A 20,591-nucleotide genomic window follows, 5' to 3' on the forward strand; every position below is an offset into this window, starting at 1 on the left:
TTTTGAAATCAACTGCCCCATTTTTCTCCCATGGAGTATCTGGTAGAATCAAGCAGGCAACCACCTTAACCACTGTACCACCAAGGTGGGATTGAAATCCACGCCTGCATCTCAAAGCCCGCTGACTCTTGATGACCTTCTGTTAGGAGATTGCGGCTCTCTCTTTGGGAGATCGAGATGCTCTATCAGATTCCAAGATTGTAAACCTTTATAGGAGGAGAGCCAATCCTTCTTCCTCAGAGCATCTGGTGGATTCAAACCACCTACCTTTTAGCTGGCTGGCTAACACTTAATGCACTGTGCCAGGGCTCCTTGTACTTGTCAGTATGTTGTTAATAAACATATTGAATGAATGAATCAATCAGTCAATGAGCCGGTGTATAAGCCCTACGTTGTAAATCTGCATACCAGCCCAAACCAAGTTTTGTTGTATGTTTTTGTTATGTGCCGTCGAGTCACTTGCGACTCATAGCGACCCTATGTACAAACAGCTCTGAACCCTGCTCTATCCTGCGCCAACATTATTGTCTCTGACACACCCACCCCATTACCACAGTCACTAAGTCAATCCATCTCATAGAGGGTTTTTCTCTCCTGCACTGTCTCTCCACTCTCCCAAGCATCACGTCCCTCTCCAAGGACTGGTCCCTCCTTACAACATGTCCAAAGTATGTCAGACTAAGCCTCAGAATTCTTGCCTCCAAGGAGCAGCCTGGTTTCACCTTCTCCAGGACAAATGTGTTTGTTCTCCTAGCAGTCTGTGGTATATTCAACACTTCTCCAACACCACAGCTCAAAGGCATCAATTCTCTTTCTGTCATCTCTAGTCATTGTTCAGCTTGGAAATATGATGGTAACATCTCTAATTTTAATACATCTTCCATGAAAAAAGAAAAAGAAAACAGAATTGAGTGAGAGAAAAAGAAGAAACTGGTCCCAAGTGGCAAACAGACCTTTATTAGTAGACCTGAGAGGGACCCCAGGTGACGGCGCTCAGAGGTCAGAATGGTGCCCAGGCAGACAAAGGCAGGTTCTTCTTGTAGGGACTGTTGGGGAGATGTGGAGGGGAGGGTCATTTACCCAGAAATTTGGGGGCAGGGGTCTGGTCAGGATGTGATCAGGCCCAGGGCCTTGTCAGAATCTGGCCATCCAGTGGCCTTATCAAGGTTTCTTCCAGGAATGGTTAGGCCTAGAGGTCAGGCCTGGGGAAACTGCCGCATTCTTCCTCCACTGGGTAAAGAACAAATCCTGTTTAAAGACTTGCCCAGCCTGGCTCTGCTGACGTCCCAGTCTCTGCTGCACACCCCCCCACCCCACCGTGATAACCCAACCAGACAGGCCTGTACCCCTTGCTCCCCACCCGCCTGCCCTGCTGCCTAGGACCCTTTGCTCACACTGTACCCCCTGCCAGGAAGGCTTCTCTTTCCTTTCCCATCTTCCTCTCAGTCCTTGAACTTGACTCAGTCACCCTACCCCAGGTCAGGTTTCTTTCCTGTCTGTCCAGTCCCACCTGTGTCCCTCTTGGCGATCTCCTCACAGATGAATTGGAATGCCTTGAGTGACACCCATCTTCCTAGTGACTTCACACCCAATCCGGAGGGAACCACACAGAGGTCATGAGTTCGAATGCCTTGTGTGACACCCATCTTCCTAGTGACTTCATACCCAGTCCATCTCAGCACATGCTGGTGGAATCCCTGCGGGCCTGAGGAGGGAAGGACACAGACGGGCTGACCAGTGACCGTGGCTCTCTAAGGGATTCCTGGCCTTCACACCATCTGTGTCCTGGATGGCCACCACGTCAGCCTCTTCCTACTGAGATCCTGTGGGACCCCTTTGTTTGGGACCACTCTCCTCCCTGATGCCTGGGGCCAATTTGTCCCCAACTAAGCTTTATATGACAATGATGTAGGGAAAAGGAGGATGGGGCATTGGATGCCCATGCTCTGAGGCTGAGCTGAGGGTTGAGGGTTGAAGAGGGCTGAAGAGAAGGGATGGGAGGACAGGAGGCCTCCCCCTCTGTCCCTTGGTTAACTGGTGACTTCCTGGCAGGGTACAAGGCGGAGGTGACAGTCAGCCAGGTGTACTCAGGCAGTCTCCGAGTGCTCAACCGCCACTTCTCTCAGGACCTCGCCCGCAGGGAGTCCAGTGCCTTCCGCAGTGAGACCGCCAAAGCTCAAAAGATGGTAGGGAAAGGCTGGGGGATGGGGAGAAAGGAGGGATCTGATCATGTCCAGCCAAGGACAGATCGGGGGTGGTGTTGGAGGAGAAAAAATGAATCTGATCATGTCCAGCCAGGGACAGAGGGGGGATTGGGGGAGAAGGGAGGAGTCTGACCATATCCAACCAGGGACAGATGAGGAGATAGGGGCAGAAGGGACGGGTCTGATCATGTCCAGGCAGGGACAGATGGGGAGATGGGGGAGAAGGGAGGAGTCTGACCATGTCCAGCCAGGGATAGAAGAGGGGATGAGAGAGAAAGGAGGGGGTCTGATCATGTCCAGCCAGGAACAGAAGCGGGGATGGGGGACAGGAGGGAGGGGTCTGATATTTACAGCAAATCGCTCCATCCGTCCAGCGCCAGGGCCGTCACTGGAAGCACAGCCCTGACCTAGTCATGCTGGGGGAGACGGCGAGGTGGGGGATGTGGTCCAGGGTGGAAAATTAATGGACTTGAAGGTCAAAGGCACTTGAAGGCCATCCTGCTCATGCTTTTAGTGGTAAGGAGTTGCACTACTATCCCAAAGGTATATGGTTCAAATCCACCAGCTGTTCTTCAGGAGACAGCTGGGCAGTCAAGTCCGGTGCACTTTACTGTCTATGACAACCCATCAGAGGGTCAGCTGTGAGTCAGTTCCAACGTGATGGTAAAGGACAACACGCCCTTGACCAGGAGGGCCCCAGGACATCCCTGAGCACTCGCTTTCTGCACTGGTGACAGCTGTCTGCTGGGGGGGTTCTCCATGACAAGTCCCTGCCACCAGCACAGGGCCCGCTCTGGCCAGCCAGGCTGCCCAGAGGGCGAGGAGTCACTGTACAAGGAGCTGCCCTCTACCCGTGAAAAGTGGGGGTCCCGCATGAAGTCCCTGACCCCCTTGGTCCTTACCAGGAGACAACCCCGAGGATGCTCCACATTGTCACCCCCTGCTCCCCCAGCAAACAGAGCTTCAATTACTCAGGGTTCTTGCTCACTAACCTTGAACCCAACATTGACTGCCCACTATTCCCTATCTCTTCCCTACTTCCCAGCCAGTGTTTCCTAGAATCACCTCCAAATAAACTCTAACCCACTTGCCTCACATCCTTCACACAGGCTTCTTGGGGGGAAACTCAGCCTAAGCTCTCTGTTTCCTCATCTGTAAAGAGAAGATGAAGGCTGAGCACGAGAGTAGTAAGAAGCTGTGCTGCAATCCCAAAGGCATATGGTTCAAATCCACCGGCGGCTCTGTGGGAGAGGGATGGGCAATCTCCTCCCAGGCAATTAACTACCTCTGAAAACCCACTGGAGGGTCAGCTATGCTGAGTCAACAGCACACAACAACAACAAAGCCAAAGAGCTTTACAACAGACAGGCATCATCAGCTCACCCCTTCTCAGTCACAGGGCCCCAGCAGAGTTCTCAGCCGATGCAGGGGTGGCCTGGAAGGTCTTTGCAGATTGGCCTTCACAAAGGGGAGAGAAGTCACTGTGTCCGTGTAGGAGGGAGAGTCCGCATCATAGGAAAGTGCCTGGATGTCACTGCATCTGTGTAGAAGGGAGAGCCAGCATCGTGGGACAGTGCCTAGCTGTCACTGTGTTCATATAGAAGGGAAAGTCAGCATCATGGAGCAGTGCCCGGCTCTCACTGTGTCTGTTCAGAAGGGAGAGTCCGCATGGAGCAGTGCCTGGGTGTCCTGGAGTCCATATAGAAGGGAGAGTCCGCATCATAGGACGGTGCCTGACTGCCACTGTGTCTGTGCAGAGGGGAGAGTCCTCATGGAGCAGTGCCTGGGTGTCCTGGTGTTTGTATAGAAGGGAGAGTCCACATCATGGGACAGTGCCCGGCTCTCACTGCATCCATGTAGAAGGGAGAGTCCGCATGGAGCAGTGCCTGGGTGTCCTGGTGTTTGTATAGAAGGGAGAGTCCACATCATGGGACAGTGCCCGGCTCTCACTGCGTCCATGTAGAAGGGAGAGTCCGCATGGAGCAGTGCCTGGGTGTCCTGGAGTCCGTATAGAAAGGAGAGTCTGCATGGGGTGGTACCTGGGTGTCCTGGTGTTTGTATAGAAGGGAGAGTCCGCATCATGGGGCAGTGCCCGGCTCTCACTGCGTCCATGTGGAAGGGAGAGTACAGCCTGGCTGCATGGGGCGGGGTGATGTGAGGTTGGTGCCTGCGGCTCTTCCACACATTGAGCAGCTGTGCCTCCCCACCGCTCTGAGCCTCTGTAAGCTCCTCTGTTGAGCAGGGGTGTTGGGGGTGTTGAGGGTGGGGCGAGCGTGGGTGGGATGGGTGGAGGAGGAGCGAGGGCGTCCACGGTTCCCACGGAGGTGTCTGCTCTCCCAGCTCCAGGAGCTCATCGCCAGCACCCGCCTGGGTCCTTACTACAACTCCAGCTCTGTCTACTCCTTTGGGTGAGTTGACACCAGCCCCCTCCCCTCCCCACTGCTAGACTTGACTTCAAGAATCTGGGCGGACTTCAGATGCAATACCTTCGCGCAGAAATGAAGAAACCAAGGATCAGTTAGGAAGGGTTCCCTTCTCACTATATCTTTCCCTCACTGAGCGTGATTCCCTCACCCCAGCACAGAGCAGCTTGGTAGCCCAGGAGCGACGCCATGGGTGGACCGAGAGCCAGGAAGATAGATGCTGAGGCTGTAGAGGTGTTGGTACAAAGCCTGGGCCTTGGAGTCCAGCCCTGAGGTTCATAGCCCACATCTGTCACTTTATGACATGGTTTGTGGCAAATTAACCTCCGTACCTCAGTTTCCTCACCTGTAAAATGGGTCTGATGAAAGACAATTGTTGAGAAGTTTCCAGGGAGAGACTGAGAACAATGCCTGGGGCGTAGTCAGCACTGGAGAAGCCTGAGCCACATTGGCCACCCCCATACTCCTCCTTCAGGAGCAGGGCCTGGACAGGAGCCAGATTCTGGCCCCAGCCCCAGCCCCTCTTGCTTTCACCTGTCTTAGGGAGGGACCCTTCACCTGCTTCTTCTGGTTTATCCTCCAAATCCCTGAGCACCGGCGGCCAATGCTGAGCCCCGAGGTGGTCAAGGCGCTGCTGGTGGAGGAGCTGCTGTCCACAGCCAACAACTCAGCTGCTGTGCCCTACAGGGCGGAGTACGAGGTGGACGCTGAGGGCCTGGTGATCCTGGGTCAGTACTGGAGGTGACGGGGGGTGCTTGGCCTGCTGTGCCCGGGGGAACAGACTGGTGGGGAGGCAGCCAGGGCCCTGGATGCTTTCAGGGTGGACCCCAAGTCTAAATGACCAGGAAGCAGGACAGTGGGGCAGAGGGGACAGGGTGGGGACCGCAGTCAGTGAATCTCAGACAAGCCTGGCCTGATAGTCTCTGTTATTTTCATTTTCTTCATTTTTTGTTATTTACTTAGTTTTGTTTATTTGTTTTATTTTCGTGTTTTGTGTTGTTTTTTTAACAGAGGCCAGCGTGAAAGACCTAGTTGCACTGAATTCCACGCTGGGTACGCTGCTTTTTCTGTGTCTAGCCCCCTTTCCTTTTGCGTTGCTGTTTTTCTTGGCCAGGGGTTCTTGAGTTCCATGGTGGAGGCTGGGAGCCCTGGCCTGGACCCCCGGGGGTGCCACAATGTGGGGGCCTGAGTCAGGCTGGGGTGTGCTGGGGGAGAGGTGGAGGTGGAGGGTCTCTGTGTGCGTGTGTGTGTGTGTGTGTGTGTGTGTGTGTGGTGCACGTGTGTCCTGCGTGAGGGTGAGGAGTGGGCTTGTTGCTGTGGGGCACCATTAATTCGGTTCCATCTCCAACACCACCAAACTAAACCCCGCCTGGGCTGCTCCATCGTCTCCACTGTCGCCACGTTGGGCCCATGGCAACCACTTTGTCAATCATCTCGTTGAGGTTCTTCCTGTTTTCTGACCCTTTGCTTTGCCCAGTAAGATGCCCTTCTTTGGGGCCTGGACACTCCTGAGAACATGGCCAGTATGTATGAAAAGTCTCACCATCCCTGCTTCCAAACACACCCTGGTCTCACCTCTTCCCTTCTTCATATGTCAGAACTCTTCACCGACACTGCAATCCAAATGCACAGATTGCTCTTCAGTCTTCCTTACTAATTATTCTGCTTTCACACACACAGGAGGTGACTGGAAATGTGATGGGTTTGGGTCAGGCTCACCTTAGTCCTCCAAGTGACATCCTTGCGCTTTAACACGGTAGAGTGAGTGAGCAGCTTTGTTCTTGTTGTTGGGTACAGTTGACTCCAACTCAGCAACTATGTGGTGTTGTGGTTGTTGTGTACCTTCAAGTCAGAGCCAACCCGTAGCTGACCCTCTAGTGGGTTTTCAGAGCCAGAAAATCCCACAAATTATTTTCCATCTTTCTCCCATGGAACACCTGGTGGATTTGAACCACATACTTTTGCATTGGCAGCGTCATTCCTTACCACTAAGCCACCAGAGCTCCCAGGTGTACAACATATTAAACCTGCCCAAAACCCTACCACCCTCACAGTTTCCACTGAGTCCTGGTCCACTCTATTAGCTATTGTGCCCATCCTCTCCTAAAGAGGCTTCCTCTCTTTCACTGCCTTCCCCCTTTCTGAGCATGATGTGCTTTTCCAGAAGCTGACCCCTCCTGATAACAAGCCCAGAGTATATGAGATGAAATGAAATGTCCTAAGCCTTGCCTCTAAGGAGCACCTGTACTACTCTTCTTCCAACAGAGACTTGTTTGTTCTTTCGGCAATCCATGGGATATTCAGTACTCTTTGCCATCACCACAATTCAAGGCATCGATTCTTCTCCATTCTTCCTTATTTATTGTCCAACCTTCATAGGCATTTGAAACAACTGAAAATCCAGTGGCTTGGATCGGAGGCACCTTAGTCCTTACAGTGATGTGCGTGTTCTCTGGCACTTTGCAGAGGGCCCTTGACAGCGGGTTTGTCAAGTTCAGGATATCTTCTGATTTCTCTCTTTTTTTTTTTTTAGATTTTAATGAATATTTATAAAGAACTTGGTTTTCCATTCATTCATTGTTGCACTTCTCTCCCTGTCCACCCCTCCCCCCTTCTCAAAGTTCACGCCTCTCTTTGAAAAGTAAAAGAAAAATGCCTTCATTGGTATACAATCCCTCCACCCTGAGTACCTCCACTATGCAACCTTAATTCTGGACTCTTGTGAGAACCATAATATCCTATATCATTTTTAAGCTGTTCTCTCCCTCATCTGTTTCAATGCATTGTATATAATTTATCCAGTTTTTCTCAGTCTTACCATAACCCTGATGTCAGCCTCATTCTACAACAGTGGCACCATGCAGTATTTGTCCTTTTTTGACTGAGATATTTCACTTAGCATAATGTCCTCCAGGGTCACCCATTTTGAATAGTATTGCATAAGTTCCTTATTTTCAACTCAGCGTAGTATTCCATTGTGTGACTATACCACAGCTTCTCTATCCATTCGTTTGTTGATGGACACTTAGGTTGTTTCCAACTCCTTGCTATTGTGAACAAAGCCACAATATAAACCTGGGTGTGCATATATCTGCTTGGATGTCGATTATGGTCTCTTTGGGGTATAATCCCAGTAGTGGAATTGCTGGGTCAAATGGTATCTCTATTTGCAACTTTTTGAGAAAGCGCCACAGCACTTTCTACAGTGGTTGCACCCTATTACACTTCCACCAACAGTGAATAAGGGTTCCAATTTCTCCACAACCTCGCCTGAATTTGTTGCTTGCTGTTCTGTTAAATTTTGCTATTCTGACTGGGTTGAGATGATATCTCATAGTTGTTTTGATTTGCATCTCTCTTAGAGCTAGGGATTTTGAACATTTCTTCATGTGCTTGTTAGCCATCTGAATGTCTTCTTTGGTGAAGTGTCTGTTCATATCCTTGTGCCCATTTTTCAATTGGATTATTTACCTTTATCTTGTGATGCTCAAGTATTTTATAAATTCTAGATATAAATTCCTTATCTGATATGTCATTACCAAATACTTTTTCCAAGTCTGTGGCTTCCCTGTTTATCCTGTTGGAGAAGCTTTTGGATGTGCATAGGAATTTGATTGTTGAACCAGTTCCCTTTTTTTCTTTGGGGAAAAAAAGTTCTTTCATTGTTGTACAGTACCCCCCACCCCCACCCCAGACCATTTTACTATGCAGTTCTTACTCTGGACTCCTGTCATGCCAGTAATACCTAATCTTATATTCCTTTTATACAGTTCTCTCCCTCGTCTGTTTCAAGGCCATTTACATTGTTTATCCTCTCTTTTCTTCTGGTTTCTTGACTGCTGCTCCCACGTGTGTTAATTGTGGATCCAATGAGATGAAATGACTGACAACTTCAATCTTTCCTCCATCCGTCATGGTTTTGCTTGTTGGTGAAGTGGTGAGAAATTTCGTGGTCTTGACATTGAGATGTAATCTCTGAGGAAGGCTGTAGTCTTTGTTCTTCTTCAGTAAGCGTTTCACGTCATCTTCAGTTTCAGCAAACAAAGTTGTGCATAACATAGGTTTGTTCCTGAGTCTCGCCTTAATCTTGACGCCCCTTTTACTTCATTTAGTCCAGCTTCATGGGTTATTTGCTCAACATTCAAACTGAATAGGAGTAGCGGAAGGATACAACTCATGTCCACTTCTTGTGATTTCAAACCATACAGTCCCTCTTGTTCGAACAACTGCTTCTTAGTTCTGGAATAGGTTCCATATGAACACAATTGTTCTGAAATTCTCATTCTTCTCAATGGTTGTGATTTCATACATATGAATATACATTTCCTTCATATGAAAGTGAATTCATACAGGTGAATGAGTTTAGTTGTATGTAAATGTGACTTTGATTCTCTGTTATTGAACCCAGCTTGTCCCTTGTCCACTCTTTCCCCTAATGGTTGAAAATAATCTTGCAAATTCAGGGTATAATATGACTTTGGATCTAAAGATGGTCTCTTGTGGGTAACAGTTCCATCACGTACAAGCGTGTTCCCCTGTCTCTCCCTTCCCTGTCTCAGCTAGCTGGTTGGCTTCCCCTGCTCCCCACCACCATGCTGATGCCATTACTAGAGTCACGTTGCATTTCTCCAGGGCCCACAGCCTTCTTGCTGAGCCCAGGGAAGCCTTGATCCAGAAGGGCAGCTACGCTGTGCACCACAAGGGAATGTCGCTCACATTGTGTTCTCTGTGCCTGGCAGTGCCCAGAGCTGTCCAGTGCACCTCCTGAGCCCTCAGTGCCCTGTGGCCCTGAGCATGCTGCTGCCCAGGGGCAGAGAGAAGGGATCTGTTACCTAAAAGGAGGCAGAGTTTAAATACTGGTGTGTCTTCTCTGACATGCCTTTTCCTCCAGCTCTGGTCAAACTTGTACTTCCCTGGTCAGTGGAAGTACTGGAGTCAAGGGATGATTTCTAACATTTTAAACCATGACTCTCATGCAAAGATGGCATGGGTAGGTATCATGAGTTCTTTAACTCACTAAGGAGAGAACCAGTTGGATGATAAAGCTCTTCAAATGAGTCTACAAGAAAATGATCACCCTCTCTCTGGTGGCCTAGTGGTAAGAAGTTGTGTTGCAATCCTGAAGGCCCACAGTTTGAATCCACCAGATGCTCCAGGGAAAAAGATGGGCATTCTCCTCCCGAGCGATTACCAGAGGATCAGCTGTGGGTCCTGACTTGACGGTACACAACAACATCCATTTAGCTATTTAGCCATCTATCGTCTATCTAAATCTATCTATCTATCTATCTATCTATCTATCTATCTATCTATCTCTCTATCTACCTATCTATCTATCATCTATCTATCATCGATAACATCTGTATCTCTATCTATATCTCTGTCATCTCTCTCATCTATCATCTATCTCTCTATGATTTATCTGTCTCTCTATCATCTATATCACCTATCTCATATCATATCTATCTATCTATCTATCTATCTATCTATCTATCTATCTATCTTCCTTCTATCTAATCACCAAAAAACTAAACCTATTCATTTAGTAGGTTGAGTCCAGCTCATGCCCGTTTAGCGTTGACTCCAGCTCATTAACTTCACACATTTACAGCGCAGAAACATAATCCATGGGGTTATCTTAATTATAATCTTTGAGAAATCTGTTCACCAGATCTTTCTTCCATGGTCCTACTGGCAGAAATGGGGGATTTGAACTTCCCACCTTTAAGGTCAGTAGAAGAATGCAAATTGCTGGAGCCACCCCTGGACCAGCCTATCTTGTTGTTAGGGGCTATTAAGTTGATGCCAACTCACACCACCTGGTTCACAACAAAACCAAAGCTTCCCTGGTCCTGAGCCACGCTGGTAATTGCTGCTCTTACCCATCTCACTGAGGGGCTTCCTCTTCTACACCACCTTCCGCATCTGCATGAGGAAATCTGGGCTTTTCTTCCATTTTCTCCTTTCCAGTGTCTTCCTTTCAAGGTCTCACAGCCAAGCACAAGTTTCAGGTGGCCTTCAGGGCCAGTCACACAGCAACTCCAGATAGGGCCATGGGAAAAGGGGACTGTGGAGGAGGGAGGGACAAGCACCAAGTTACAGAAACTGCTGCCACCCAGCCCTGCCTGGTGCCGCCAGCCTCCTGTGCACGTGATGCTGCTGAGCTCTGTCCCTCTGTGTGTGTCCATGTCCCCCACACTCGTGGAGGTGACGATTCAGAATCACCAAGCAAAGGTATTGAACACTTCCTCCATGCCAAGCCCCACTCTGGGGCCACCTGTGTCCTCATCCTTTCCCTCAAAGGAACTCGAGTCCCATGGGTGATGCAGGTACATAAACAGATCCTGACTACACTAGCGGTAGTGCTAGAATAGAGGCCCCAGAGATGCCTCAGGGTCAAAGCCGGACACGAGGAGCCGTAACACGAGGAGCCGTGACCCAAGGCAGAGAGGGAACATGCCTCTAGAGGCCCTGGCCCAGGGTGCTGGGAGCCCTCAGTGGGGCAGTGTTGTGCCTGACTTAGAGATCCAGGAAGGCTTCCTGAAGGAGGTAGCATCAGACACATGCCTGGTTTCAGGCAGGAATGTATCTAATTCAGAAGGAGGAAAGAGCACATTGCGTAGAAGGAACAGAGTGAGCAAAGGCTGAAAAAGGAGAACATGTAAGGTGCCAGCCTCCCCAAGGATGTGCCTGTTACCCACAGAAGGCACACGGGCATGCATCTTGCTGTGTCTTTAAGTGGTTTTTGTTTTGTCATTCATATGCACTGTGTTTCATTCATGTACATTGTGTTTTAAATGATCATTCATCTACATTGCACTTTATGTAGTTATGTGAATATTGTCCAAATTAAAAGACATCTTGTGATGGGAAAGTCTGCTGATAGGGACCTCTCCAAAGTACTGCAGAGCAATGGTGTCACTCTGGAGACTAAGGTGTGTCTGATATAGGCCATGGTCTTTGCAATCAGTTGTTATGCATCAGAGAATTGGAAAATGACTAGGGAGCACAGAAGGAGAATTGATGCCTTTGAGCTGTGGTGCTGGAGAAGAGTATTGAGGGTACCATGGACTGCTAAGAAAACAAACAGATTCATCCTGGAGAGGGTTAAACCGGGCTGCTCCTTGGAGGCAAGGATTCTGAAGCTTCGTCTGACATACTTTGGACATACTGCAAGGAGGGACCAGTCCTTAGAGAGGGATGTCATGCTTGGGAGGGTAAAGGGACGGTGCAGGAGGGGAAGACCCTCTATGAGATGGATTGATTCAGTGTCTGGGGTAATGGGGGTAGGTGTGTTGGAGACAGTGCGATTGGCACAGGACAGAACACAGTTCAGGGCTGTTGTACATAGGGTCGCTATGAGTCGCAAGAGACTGGATTGCATGTAACAACAACAATGGCCTTTATCACCCTGTCTCATCAAATCCCCACCACACTTTGTCTTTTCCTTCATTCCTGCCTGTCTCCCTCACCCCCCACAACACCAAATCCACTAATCTCTGCTGCCCTAGGGGCTTTTTTCTGTCCCTCCTCCTTCTTCTCCCCCTCCCCATCTCCTTTTGAATAGTTATACATATCTTGTTCCTATTTGCTAATTGCAATAGCCATATGGTCCTTTTGTCAGTTCTTCTGAGGTTGATCCTTCCTGGTCCTGAACCCTTACAAGGTTGATGGACTATATATTCTCTTTCTGCTCTCCAAGCCTCTGCCCTCTCCCAACCTCCCATAGTTGTCCTCCTATTTCCAGAGTCATAGTTTAATGCAGTGTTTGTCCTTTTGTGAGCGGGCTGTTTCACTCAGCATCATGCCCTCTGGATTTGCCAATGTGTAGTATTTTAGTGAATTAGCTGCTCCTCTGTGCTGCAGAGCATCCTGGTGTGTGAATGTACCACAGTTTCCCTCTCCACTCATTTGTTGGTGGACATTGGGGCTGCTTCCATCTTCTCTCTGTTGTGAGTAACGCTGTGATAAACATAGCTGTACATACCTATATTTGTGCCTCAGTTCTGATTTCCTTGACCCTCACTTCTTAAATGAAGAAGAAAAAAAAAAAATCTCTTAAACTCATTGCTATCAAGTCGGAGCACGCTCATAGCTTACCCTCCAGTGGATTTTCAGAGACTGTAAATTGTTCAGGAGGAAGTTTGCCAGCTTTCTCACAAGAAGCAGCTTGTAGATTTGAACCTCCGGAGAGGTGCTGCGTTTAGATTAGCAGCACAACCTCTCTAAGCTCTAAGCCATCAGAGATCTCTCACTTTATCAGCTGAAAATAAAAAGTAATCATTTGAGTCTGATCAAAAAGGGTCCAACACAGAATAGAACTTCAAATTTTCATAGAGCCAGACTTTCTGGATCCCTGGAGTCTACATGAATCACTAAAATTATTTCTCTGAGATCGTTTTTTAACATGAAGCCAAAACATATCCCCTGAAGTTTTCTTAAAACCGAGCAATAGTGTAGCTTTAACTAGAAAAGACTGTTGACTTTGAGAACTCTATCCTAAGAACCATCTCTATGGGATCCAATTGACAGCAGCAACTTGTTAATGGGTGTAGGTGAGAACAGTTGCCCAACTTGAAGAGTGAAATCCGTATCACGCAATTGTGTACGTAAAAGCCATTGAGCCAGTTGACGTTTTGTTGTGGGCACTCTCAGCAACAAAATGAATACATCATTTTATAATTGTCATTCAAATGGCAAAAGAAAGCATCGTTGTGGAGTGAGATTTGGAGAATGTAAACCCCTAGGAACAGTCAGGCACTCTGCCCAGCAGCTCATGTCAAAGGTCCTGGCCCTTCTCCAAGCAGGTGTCAGAGGTCCCCTTGGGGGAGGTCAGCCCCCACTGGAGTCAGGACAGCCTGGGGTCGGGGAAAGGCAGCTGACCAAAGAGCAAAGTGCGTATCTACACCTTCATTCTCCAGAGAGCGAAGTAGGAAAAGGATTATTATACTGTGTTCATTTAACAGAGCTCAGAGCAGCTAAGCTACTTCTGCAGAGCCACATGGCAGAGGTGTGGTGGGGCTGGGACTTGTGTGGAGAGTGTGCTCGCCGGCTGCCTCTCAGGTCTGGAGTTCAGTCCCTCCTGCCTCTCCTCTCCCAGGATGATCACCCACCCTCCCTGCTCCCAAGGTTTATAAGGCAAGGAGGACTCGAGGGCTGCCTTTTCAGCGGGAGAGGATATGGGTCTGTTCACTGCTGGCCCCTGGTGTGTGGCTCCGGCACATAGTAGGTGATCAATAACTGTGGTTGGGCACTGCTGGTTCTGACCCACAGTGATCCTGTATACAGGGAGCACGGTGCCGCCCTGTGTCCCCTTACCAGTGCTGCTGTGCTGCAGCCTCTGTGCCCATCATCATCGAGGGTCTTCCTCTTTTCACCCACCCTCTACTTTACCAAGGCAGCTCTGGTGGCTCAGTGGTAAGGACCTGTGCTGTCGACCCAAAAGCTCATGGATCAAATCCACCAGCTGCTCTGCAGGAGAGAGATGGGTAATCTCCTTCCATGTGATTTACTGCCTCGGAAAACCCACTGGAGGGTCAGCTGTCAGTCAGTGCTGACTCGATGGTACATAACAACAAGCACTTTATGAAGCATGATGTCCTCCTCCAGGGACTCGCCTTTCCTCACTGATGTCCTGTCCAAACGTGCGACGGACTTTCCTCATCTTTGCTTCCAAAGAGCACCCTGACTGTAGTTCTTCTCAGGTTTGTTTGGTCTTCTGGCAGTCCATGGTGTACTTTTTTGCCAACACCGTAATTCAAAGATGCCATTTCTTCACTCTTTCCTGTTCACTGTGCAGCTTTTGCTAGCATACAAGGCAAGTGAACATACTATGGCTTGGATCGAGCACACCTTAGTCTTCAAAGTGACATCTTTGCTCAATTATAACTTTGGGCTGAATGAAGGGCACTGTAGGCAGTACTGCTCTGAAAATTCTGACACATGCACGCAGAAGCAATGGATTGAATGCAAGAGAGGGGGCACAGCCGGTGTTTGTGGGAGTGTGGGCAGATGAGTCTGTGAGACGGAGAAGGAGGTGTAAAATGAGACAGCCAATGACATTGATTGGGCCTGAGCCTCAAGAATGGTCAGCTGCAGGGTGACAAGCCACAGGACCTTCTCCTGAGCTCCACTTCTCCCTCCCCCACCGACCAACCAGAAAGGAACAAATGACGCAGTTAACTGGACACGCGCTGTGAGCCAGGAACTGTGCCCAGCACACAGATAGCCACCCTGCCTGAGTCTGTGACCGGCCTACAAGGTTGGTACCATCATCCCCATTCTACAGATGAGAAACCCAAGGCCCAGGTGGAGATCAGGTGAGGCTGTATCTGTGTACTCTCTAGTCTGTTCAAATAGGGACAGTGATGTGAACATTACATGAGAAGGTGTGTGGAGCCCTGCTCCCCGTGCCTGACATGCATTGGGTGCACATTGGATGCAGCTTGCTTTCTGGTCATTAGCTCAGAACCCTTGTCCTCTTCCTCGGGCTGCATCTAGACCCCTCTTGAATAAAGTCCCTTCTCCCCACCTGTCTCAGTTCCCTAATTCTACTGTAATAGAACTATCACACGTGAGGGGCATCTAAAGAACAGAAATTTGTTTTTCTGCAGTTGTAAAGTTTACAAGCCTGAATCCGGGTCCCAGCCACGTGGGTTACTTTCTGTTAATCTCTGGAGGCTGCTGTCAATCCTTACTGTTCCTGGACGTTCCCAGAGTTCATTGCTATCCCCTGAAATCTCTTTCTCACCATCTTTTCTGCTCTTTCTGTAACTCAGAAGGGATTAGGTTTAGAATCCTCCCTACTCTGGAATGAGCTCATTTAGTTCTGATTTCTGCATAGAGCCATCTATATAAATGCAGGGGTTCGGATTTTGATACAGGTCCGGGAGAGACACAATTTAATACCTAGCAGGACCCGGCCCTTCTCATTTATGGCACAAGCAGCAAGCCGCTTCCTTGTCCTCCTGGGAATCTAGAACCTGCAGCAGGCCCTGCCTCAGCCGCCTCTAACCTTCCATGACTTCCCAGGGCTGCAGCCATGCTCTTCCCCCAGCACCATCTTTTCACAGGGACCCCACACTCAGACCCCTCGCAGTTCCCCTGCTTGCACTGGCCTGCAGCCTTTGCCCAGGCTGTGACCCCAGCACTTCCCCTGAGAAGCTGGAGGCCTCTTCTCCTGACCCATTAATATCTGCCTCTGGACCTGTGTCCCATCCTGTCCTTGGTGTTCCCACGGGCAGGGACTGGCCCTTTGGCTTGGCACTGTCCTGGTGGTGTGTGTGAAGTGAACAAATGGATGGGCTGGTGAATGAATGAATGGAGAGACTGCCCTGACAAGCCACAGAGAGAAGAGGGGCTGCCCTCGCATGGGGCTTGATCTGTCCAGCTGAGGTCCCTGCAGGGCCTGCTCCCCGGGACCGCACCTCCCAGCTAACGGCGGCCAGGGCCCTGTCCCTCTCCCTCCTCCAGGCTGCTACCGCTACAGCTACGTGGGCCCCGGCCAGGTGCTCCGGCTGAAGGGGCCTGACAATCTGGCCTCCAGCTGCCTGTGGCACCTGCAAGGTCCCGAGGACTTCCTGCTCAAACTCCGGCTCGAGTGGACGCTGGCCGAGTGCCGGGACCGCCTGGCCATGTACGACGTGGCTGGACCCCTGGAGAAGCGGCTCATCACCTCGTGAGTCCTGGGGAAGGCGGAGGGAAGGGAGGTTTGGGGAGGAAGTGGTTACACGAGGTCAAAGGTCAGACAGTACTAACAGTGAGAAATGGTGTCACCTGGACCTGGGGATCCGGGGACCGTGTGACCAGTCTATGGAGATAGAAGGCTTGAAATAGATGCACTGTAACCTTCCGGAGCCTCAGTTTCCCCATCTGAAACAAAGCAGATACATGAGAGGACACCTAGGGTCGGAATGGGGCTACCCTTGCTCTGTCTATTCCTGATGCAGACAAGTCATTGTGCCTCTCTGGGCCTCAGTTTCCTCATCTGTAGAGTGGGCGTATGTTCATGCTCACCTGTAAGGCTGGCTGTTATATGAATTAAAATGAGACCTGTCTGTGCCAAGATCCCACACAGTGCATACTCGGCAAGGGCAGGCGGGCATTGCTATTCTCACTGATGTCATCTAGTTAGGGCCGGTCAGAGAGTGCTGGGAGCAGTGAGGACTTTAGTACCCGGTAAGCGGGAGCCCCTGAAAGTTCACAAGCAGGGGGCTGGAGCTTCAGGATGTGGACGATGGTGGGAGAGTGCAGAGGTGATCAGGGACAGAGGGCAGGATCCCAGGGGGCTGACCACTCCCCTGCAGGTCCCAGGAGGGCAGTGTAGGATGTCACAGGAAGCTACTGTGACCTTGCAGGCCCTGGGCCATCACCGACTGAGCTCTTCCTTGGGGCCAGGCTCTGCCCTGGTCCCTCCTCTGTCCTGCTGGGGACAGACCCAGCTCCTGGTGGGTGGACTGGATGGAGGATTTGTGTGTTCAGATCAAGGCCAGTCCTTGAGGTGGAGCTGGGTGACCTCAGCCTGGCTGTGTGTGGGCTGGCTTCCCGGAGGCCCTGGGGCATGCAGACACCCAGATATCATCTGATTTCCAGAACCAGCAAGGCGGGGGCACGTAGGGGCTTCCCCGGCCTTCTCCCGGTGGGCCCGGCCTGCTGATGGAGTGGCGGCCCAGCTGCCAGGCCCAGCGTGTCCCCACTCACCTGAGGCTAGGCTGTCCCTCCCATCTCTGACTCTCGGGAAAGCTCTAGAAGTTCAAAGTCAGATAAGAGCAGAGCCTCAAACCTGCACCCGGGGCTGCTGGTCTTTGGTGGTGATGGTGATACTGAGGAGGTGGGACCCATGTCGGCCCTTAACCAGGGAGCTGGCTTCTCCCAAGTGTTCCCCTCGCCATGCGTCTGGGAGGTGTGTTTCTTGGCAATAAGGAAATAGAATCAGATTAAAATGAGATGATAGCTGAAGCCCCGTTTAGGTGACCTCTGGGTGCCTCTGGGGAGCTCTGGTTGTAAGAAGTTGTAAGGCCAACCCAAAGACATGTGGTTCGAATCCACCAGCTGCTCTGCAGGAGAAAGATGGGCAATCTCCTCCCATCGAGAGGACACGACAAAGGCAGGGCCATTTACCACCTCTGAAAACAGGCTGGATGGTTAGCTAAGCATCAGTCCGGCCTCCAGGGTACGTAACAACTGGATCCCTCTTGGTCCAATTTGATTCCTTCTCTCGTCTGGGGGAGAGGAGAGGGAAAGAGGAGAGGGGGGACCCTGATCCCAGGGCTGCAGGCATCACAGCAGGGAGAACAAACTAGCAGGGGAATCAGAACAAAGGGAATGAAGAGTGAGGTGGGGCAGCCAGGCACTGGGGTGAGGGCAGGAGGGATCCGAAAGGAGGCAGCCCCCTCCCTGCAAAGAGCTGGGGCAGGAGATGAGGAAACGCCCTGAGGCCCTTCAATGCCAGCTGTCGGGAAACCCCTGGGGATGGTTTATCTTACTTCTCTGCCAAACTGTGGGTCCATGGGGGTGTCCACTTGTCTTGGGGCTTGAGGCATCTGAAGGATCTCCCTTGCCAAGATGCCTAAGCACCTCTACTGACGGCGTTACTTCCTCTCACCAATGTCCAGTGGCCAGGTCTCGTCGACGTCCAGTAAATAGCTGGAAGTTGGCTCTCTCTGGGGTGACTGGGGTGTCAGCTTCTTGTGAAGGGATCCATCTGATCAGAAGGACTTCCGGGCACTGTCAGGATTGTAGGAAGTTTAAATGGTGGAGGATGAGGAAGGGTCTGAGGAAGGCCTGGAACACCACTCCAAGAGTCACCCCTGCGCACCCACAAACCCAGGAGGGCGCCAGGCCCTGCCCCAGGTTGTGCCAAACATGTCCCTTTCTCTGCCACGGCTCCTGAGCCTCAGTTTCCCCGTTTGGAAACTAAGCACATAGATTTGAAGAGTCTTTGAGGCTGACACTCTGCGTGTTTAGGGGCTGTTGAGTCAATTCTGGCGGGACAAAGGGCCCTGACGGACCCAGGGCTGCAGTCACGTTGAAGGTCTGCTTCTCACTGGCCCTCTGCAATAATTCTAAGATGCTGTTATTCTGAGCTTCTCGGGCAGCAAGCTCTGTGTGGACTTCCAGAGATCCTTGGGGGACTCCAGAGTCACAGACCTTCCTTCTGTCCCAGCCCAGTGTTAGGACATGGTCAGCAGGGAGGTCCCCACGCTGGTTAACACGTTGGACACAGGCTGTGGGGCTAGAATCAGGCACCATCGTCCATCTGTGAGCTCCAGACACCTGTGTGACCTCTGACCTCACAACCTTTGACCCACAGAAGATATCCAGTTGGTCCCCCGAAAGAGGAAAGAGTTGTCCGGGAGCTGGTCACAGACCGGGACCTAGACTTCCCACTCCATCCTCCTCCCTCCCACCCCAACTGCTGGTCCTCCCACTGCCCCGACCCCACTTTGCCACCCTCCTCTGTACCCCAGGTCCAGCCATGCCACCCTCCTGTGTCCCACACCCTGTCACCCTCCTGTGTCCCACACCCTGTCACCCTCCTGTCCTCTAGCCCCGTTACCCTCCTCTGAAACCCCAGCCTCTACCCTCCTCTGTCCCCCACCCTGTCACTCTCCACTGTCTCTGACCCTGTCCCTCTCCTGTCCTCCAACTCCTGTCCCCCTCCTCTGTCCCCCACCCTGTTCCCCTCCTCTGTCCTCCAAGCTTCCGCCCTCCTCTGCCCCCCACCCTTTCACCCTTCTCTATCCCCCACCCCATCACCCTCCTCTGTCCCCCACCCCATCACCCTCCTCTGTTCCCCAGGGTCTATGGCTGCAGCCGTCAGGAGCCGGTGGTGGAGGTGCTGGCATCGGGCGCTGTCATGGCTGTGGTGTGGAAGAAGGGACTGCACAGCTACTCTGATCCCTTCTCGCTCTCCGTGCAGGCCGTGGCCTTCCAGGGTGAGGGGCTGGGGTTCTGGAAGAGGGGCATGTCCTTGTCCAGTTGGAGGCAGGAGTGGGAGAAGGAGAAGGTTCTGGAAATCTCTCTTCCTTCCTCTCACTTCCTCATTTTCCCTCTCTCCCATCCTCCCACCTTCATGGTTCCTTCCTCCTCAGCCTCCCCTTCCTCTCCTGACCCCCTGTTCATGGCGTTGGCCCCTAAATTTCTCTGCGGGGCCTGTTGGGGAGCATCTGCCATCTGGGGTTCCCTAAGGCTGAGGGGGTCAGGCTGGCTCATGGGAACTCTGACACAGGCTCTGGGGGAGGGGCTGGATACCCCATAGGAGAGGGTGGGGGCAGCTGTGAACCCCTGCTCTGAGGGCCTCATCCACTCCCTGAATAAGGTTAGACTCTCCTCTGACCCTCCTCTTTGGAGAGCGGTCCCCTGCCACTTCCCTCATTCGAGGCCTCAGCACTGGATGATCAGTCTGTTAGCACCGTCAAGAGCAGTGCTGCTGGCATTGTCAGAGCGCACATCTCATGCCAGGAGCCCTGGTGGCATAGCATGAGGCATACTAGGCTGCTAACTGAAAGGTCGGCAGTTTTAATCCGTCAGCTGCTCCTCGGGAGTTAGATGGGTGTTTTTCTCCTACAATTTCCATCCTCAGAAGCCCTGAGGAGGGCTGTTAGGAGGCGGAACCGACTTGACAGTAGTCTGTTTACTGGAGGCCAGACGTAAAATCTGCTCCAGGGCCTGGAGAGGGAAACATTATCGTTGGCTCCATTTTACAGATGAGGAAATCGAGCCCTAAAGAGGTTAAACGATTTACCCACAGTCCCACCGTCCACCCACTACACATTTCTGTCTAGGGATGGCGGGTGGAGGTGGGGCGGTGGGCAGGTGGGAGGAGTGGTGGCAGGTGCAACAGAAGGATGGCAGGTGTGGTGGGGAAGGGTGGGGACAAGGGCAGCAGCAGGCATGGCGCCAGGGCAGTGGCAGAGTAGATGGCGGGTGGTGTGGAAGGGGGTGATAGGAATGGTAGCAGTGA

At 51.3% G+C, this 20,591-nt stretch overlaps 1 protein-coding gene across 1 annotated transcript in view; it reads left to right on the forward strand.

The window, feature by feature from the left end:
• Window positions 1–20,591, forward strand: part of TMPRSS6 (transmembrane protease, serine 6) — a 55,516-nt gene that overhangs the window by 6,416 nt on the left and 28,509 nt on the right. Inside the window, exons 2-7 of the mRNA XM_006890149.1 lie at window positions 2,053–2,186; window positions 4,545–4,612; window positions 5,171–5,355; window positions 5,639–5,680; window positions 16,100–16,304; window positions 19,427–19,563. Coding sequence (XP_006890211.1) covers window positions 2,053–2,186; window positions 4,545–4,612; window positions 5,171–5,355; window positions 5,639–5,680; window positions 16,100–16,304; window positions 19,427–19,563 — 771 coding nt within the window. The remainder of the gene's footprint in view (window positions 1–2,052; window positions 2,187–4,544; window positions 4,613–5,170; window positions 5,356–5,638; window positions 5,681–16,099; window positions 16,305–19,426; window positions 19,564–20,591) is intronic.

This window comes from Elephantulus edwardii, unplaced genomic scaffold (assembly GCF_000299155.1).
Source record: "Elephantulus edwardii isolate Elephantulus edwardi_28Jun2011 unplaced genomic scaffold, EleEdw1.0 scaffold00086, whole genome shotgun sequence".
In the NCBI taxonomy this organism is placed as follows: domain Eukaryota; kingdom Metazoa; phylum Chordata; class Mammalia; order Macroscelidea; family Macroscelididae; genus Elephantulus; species Elephantulus edwardii.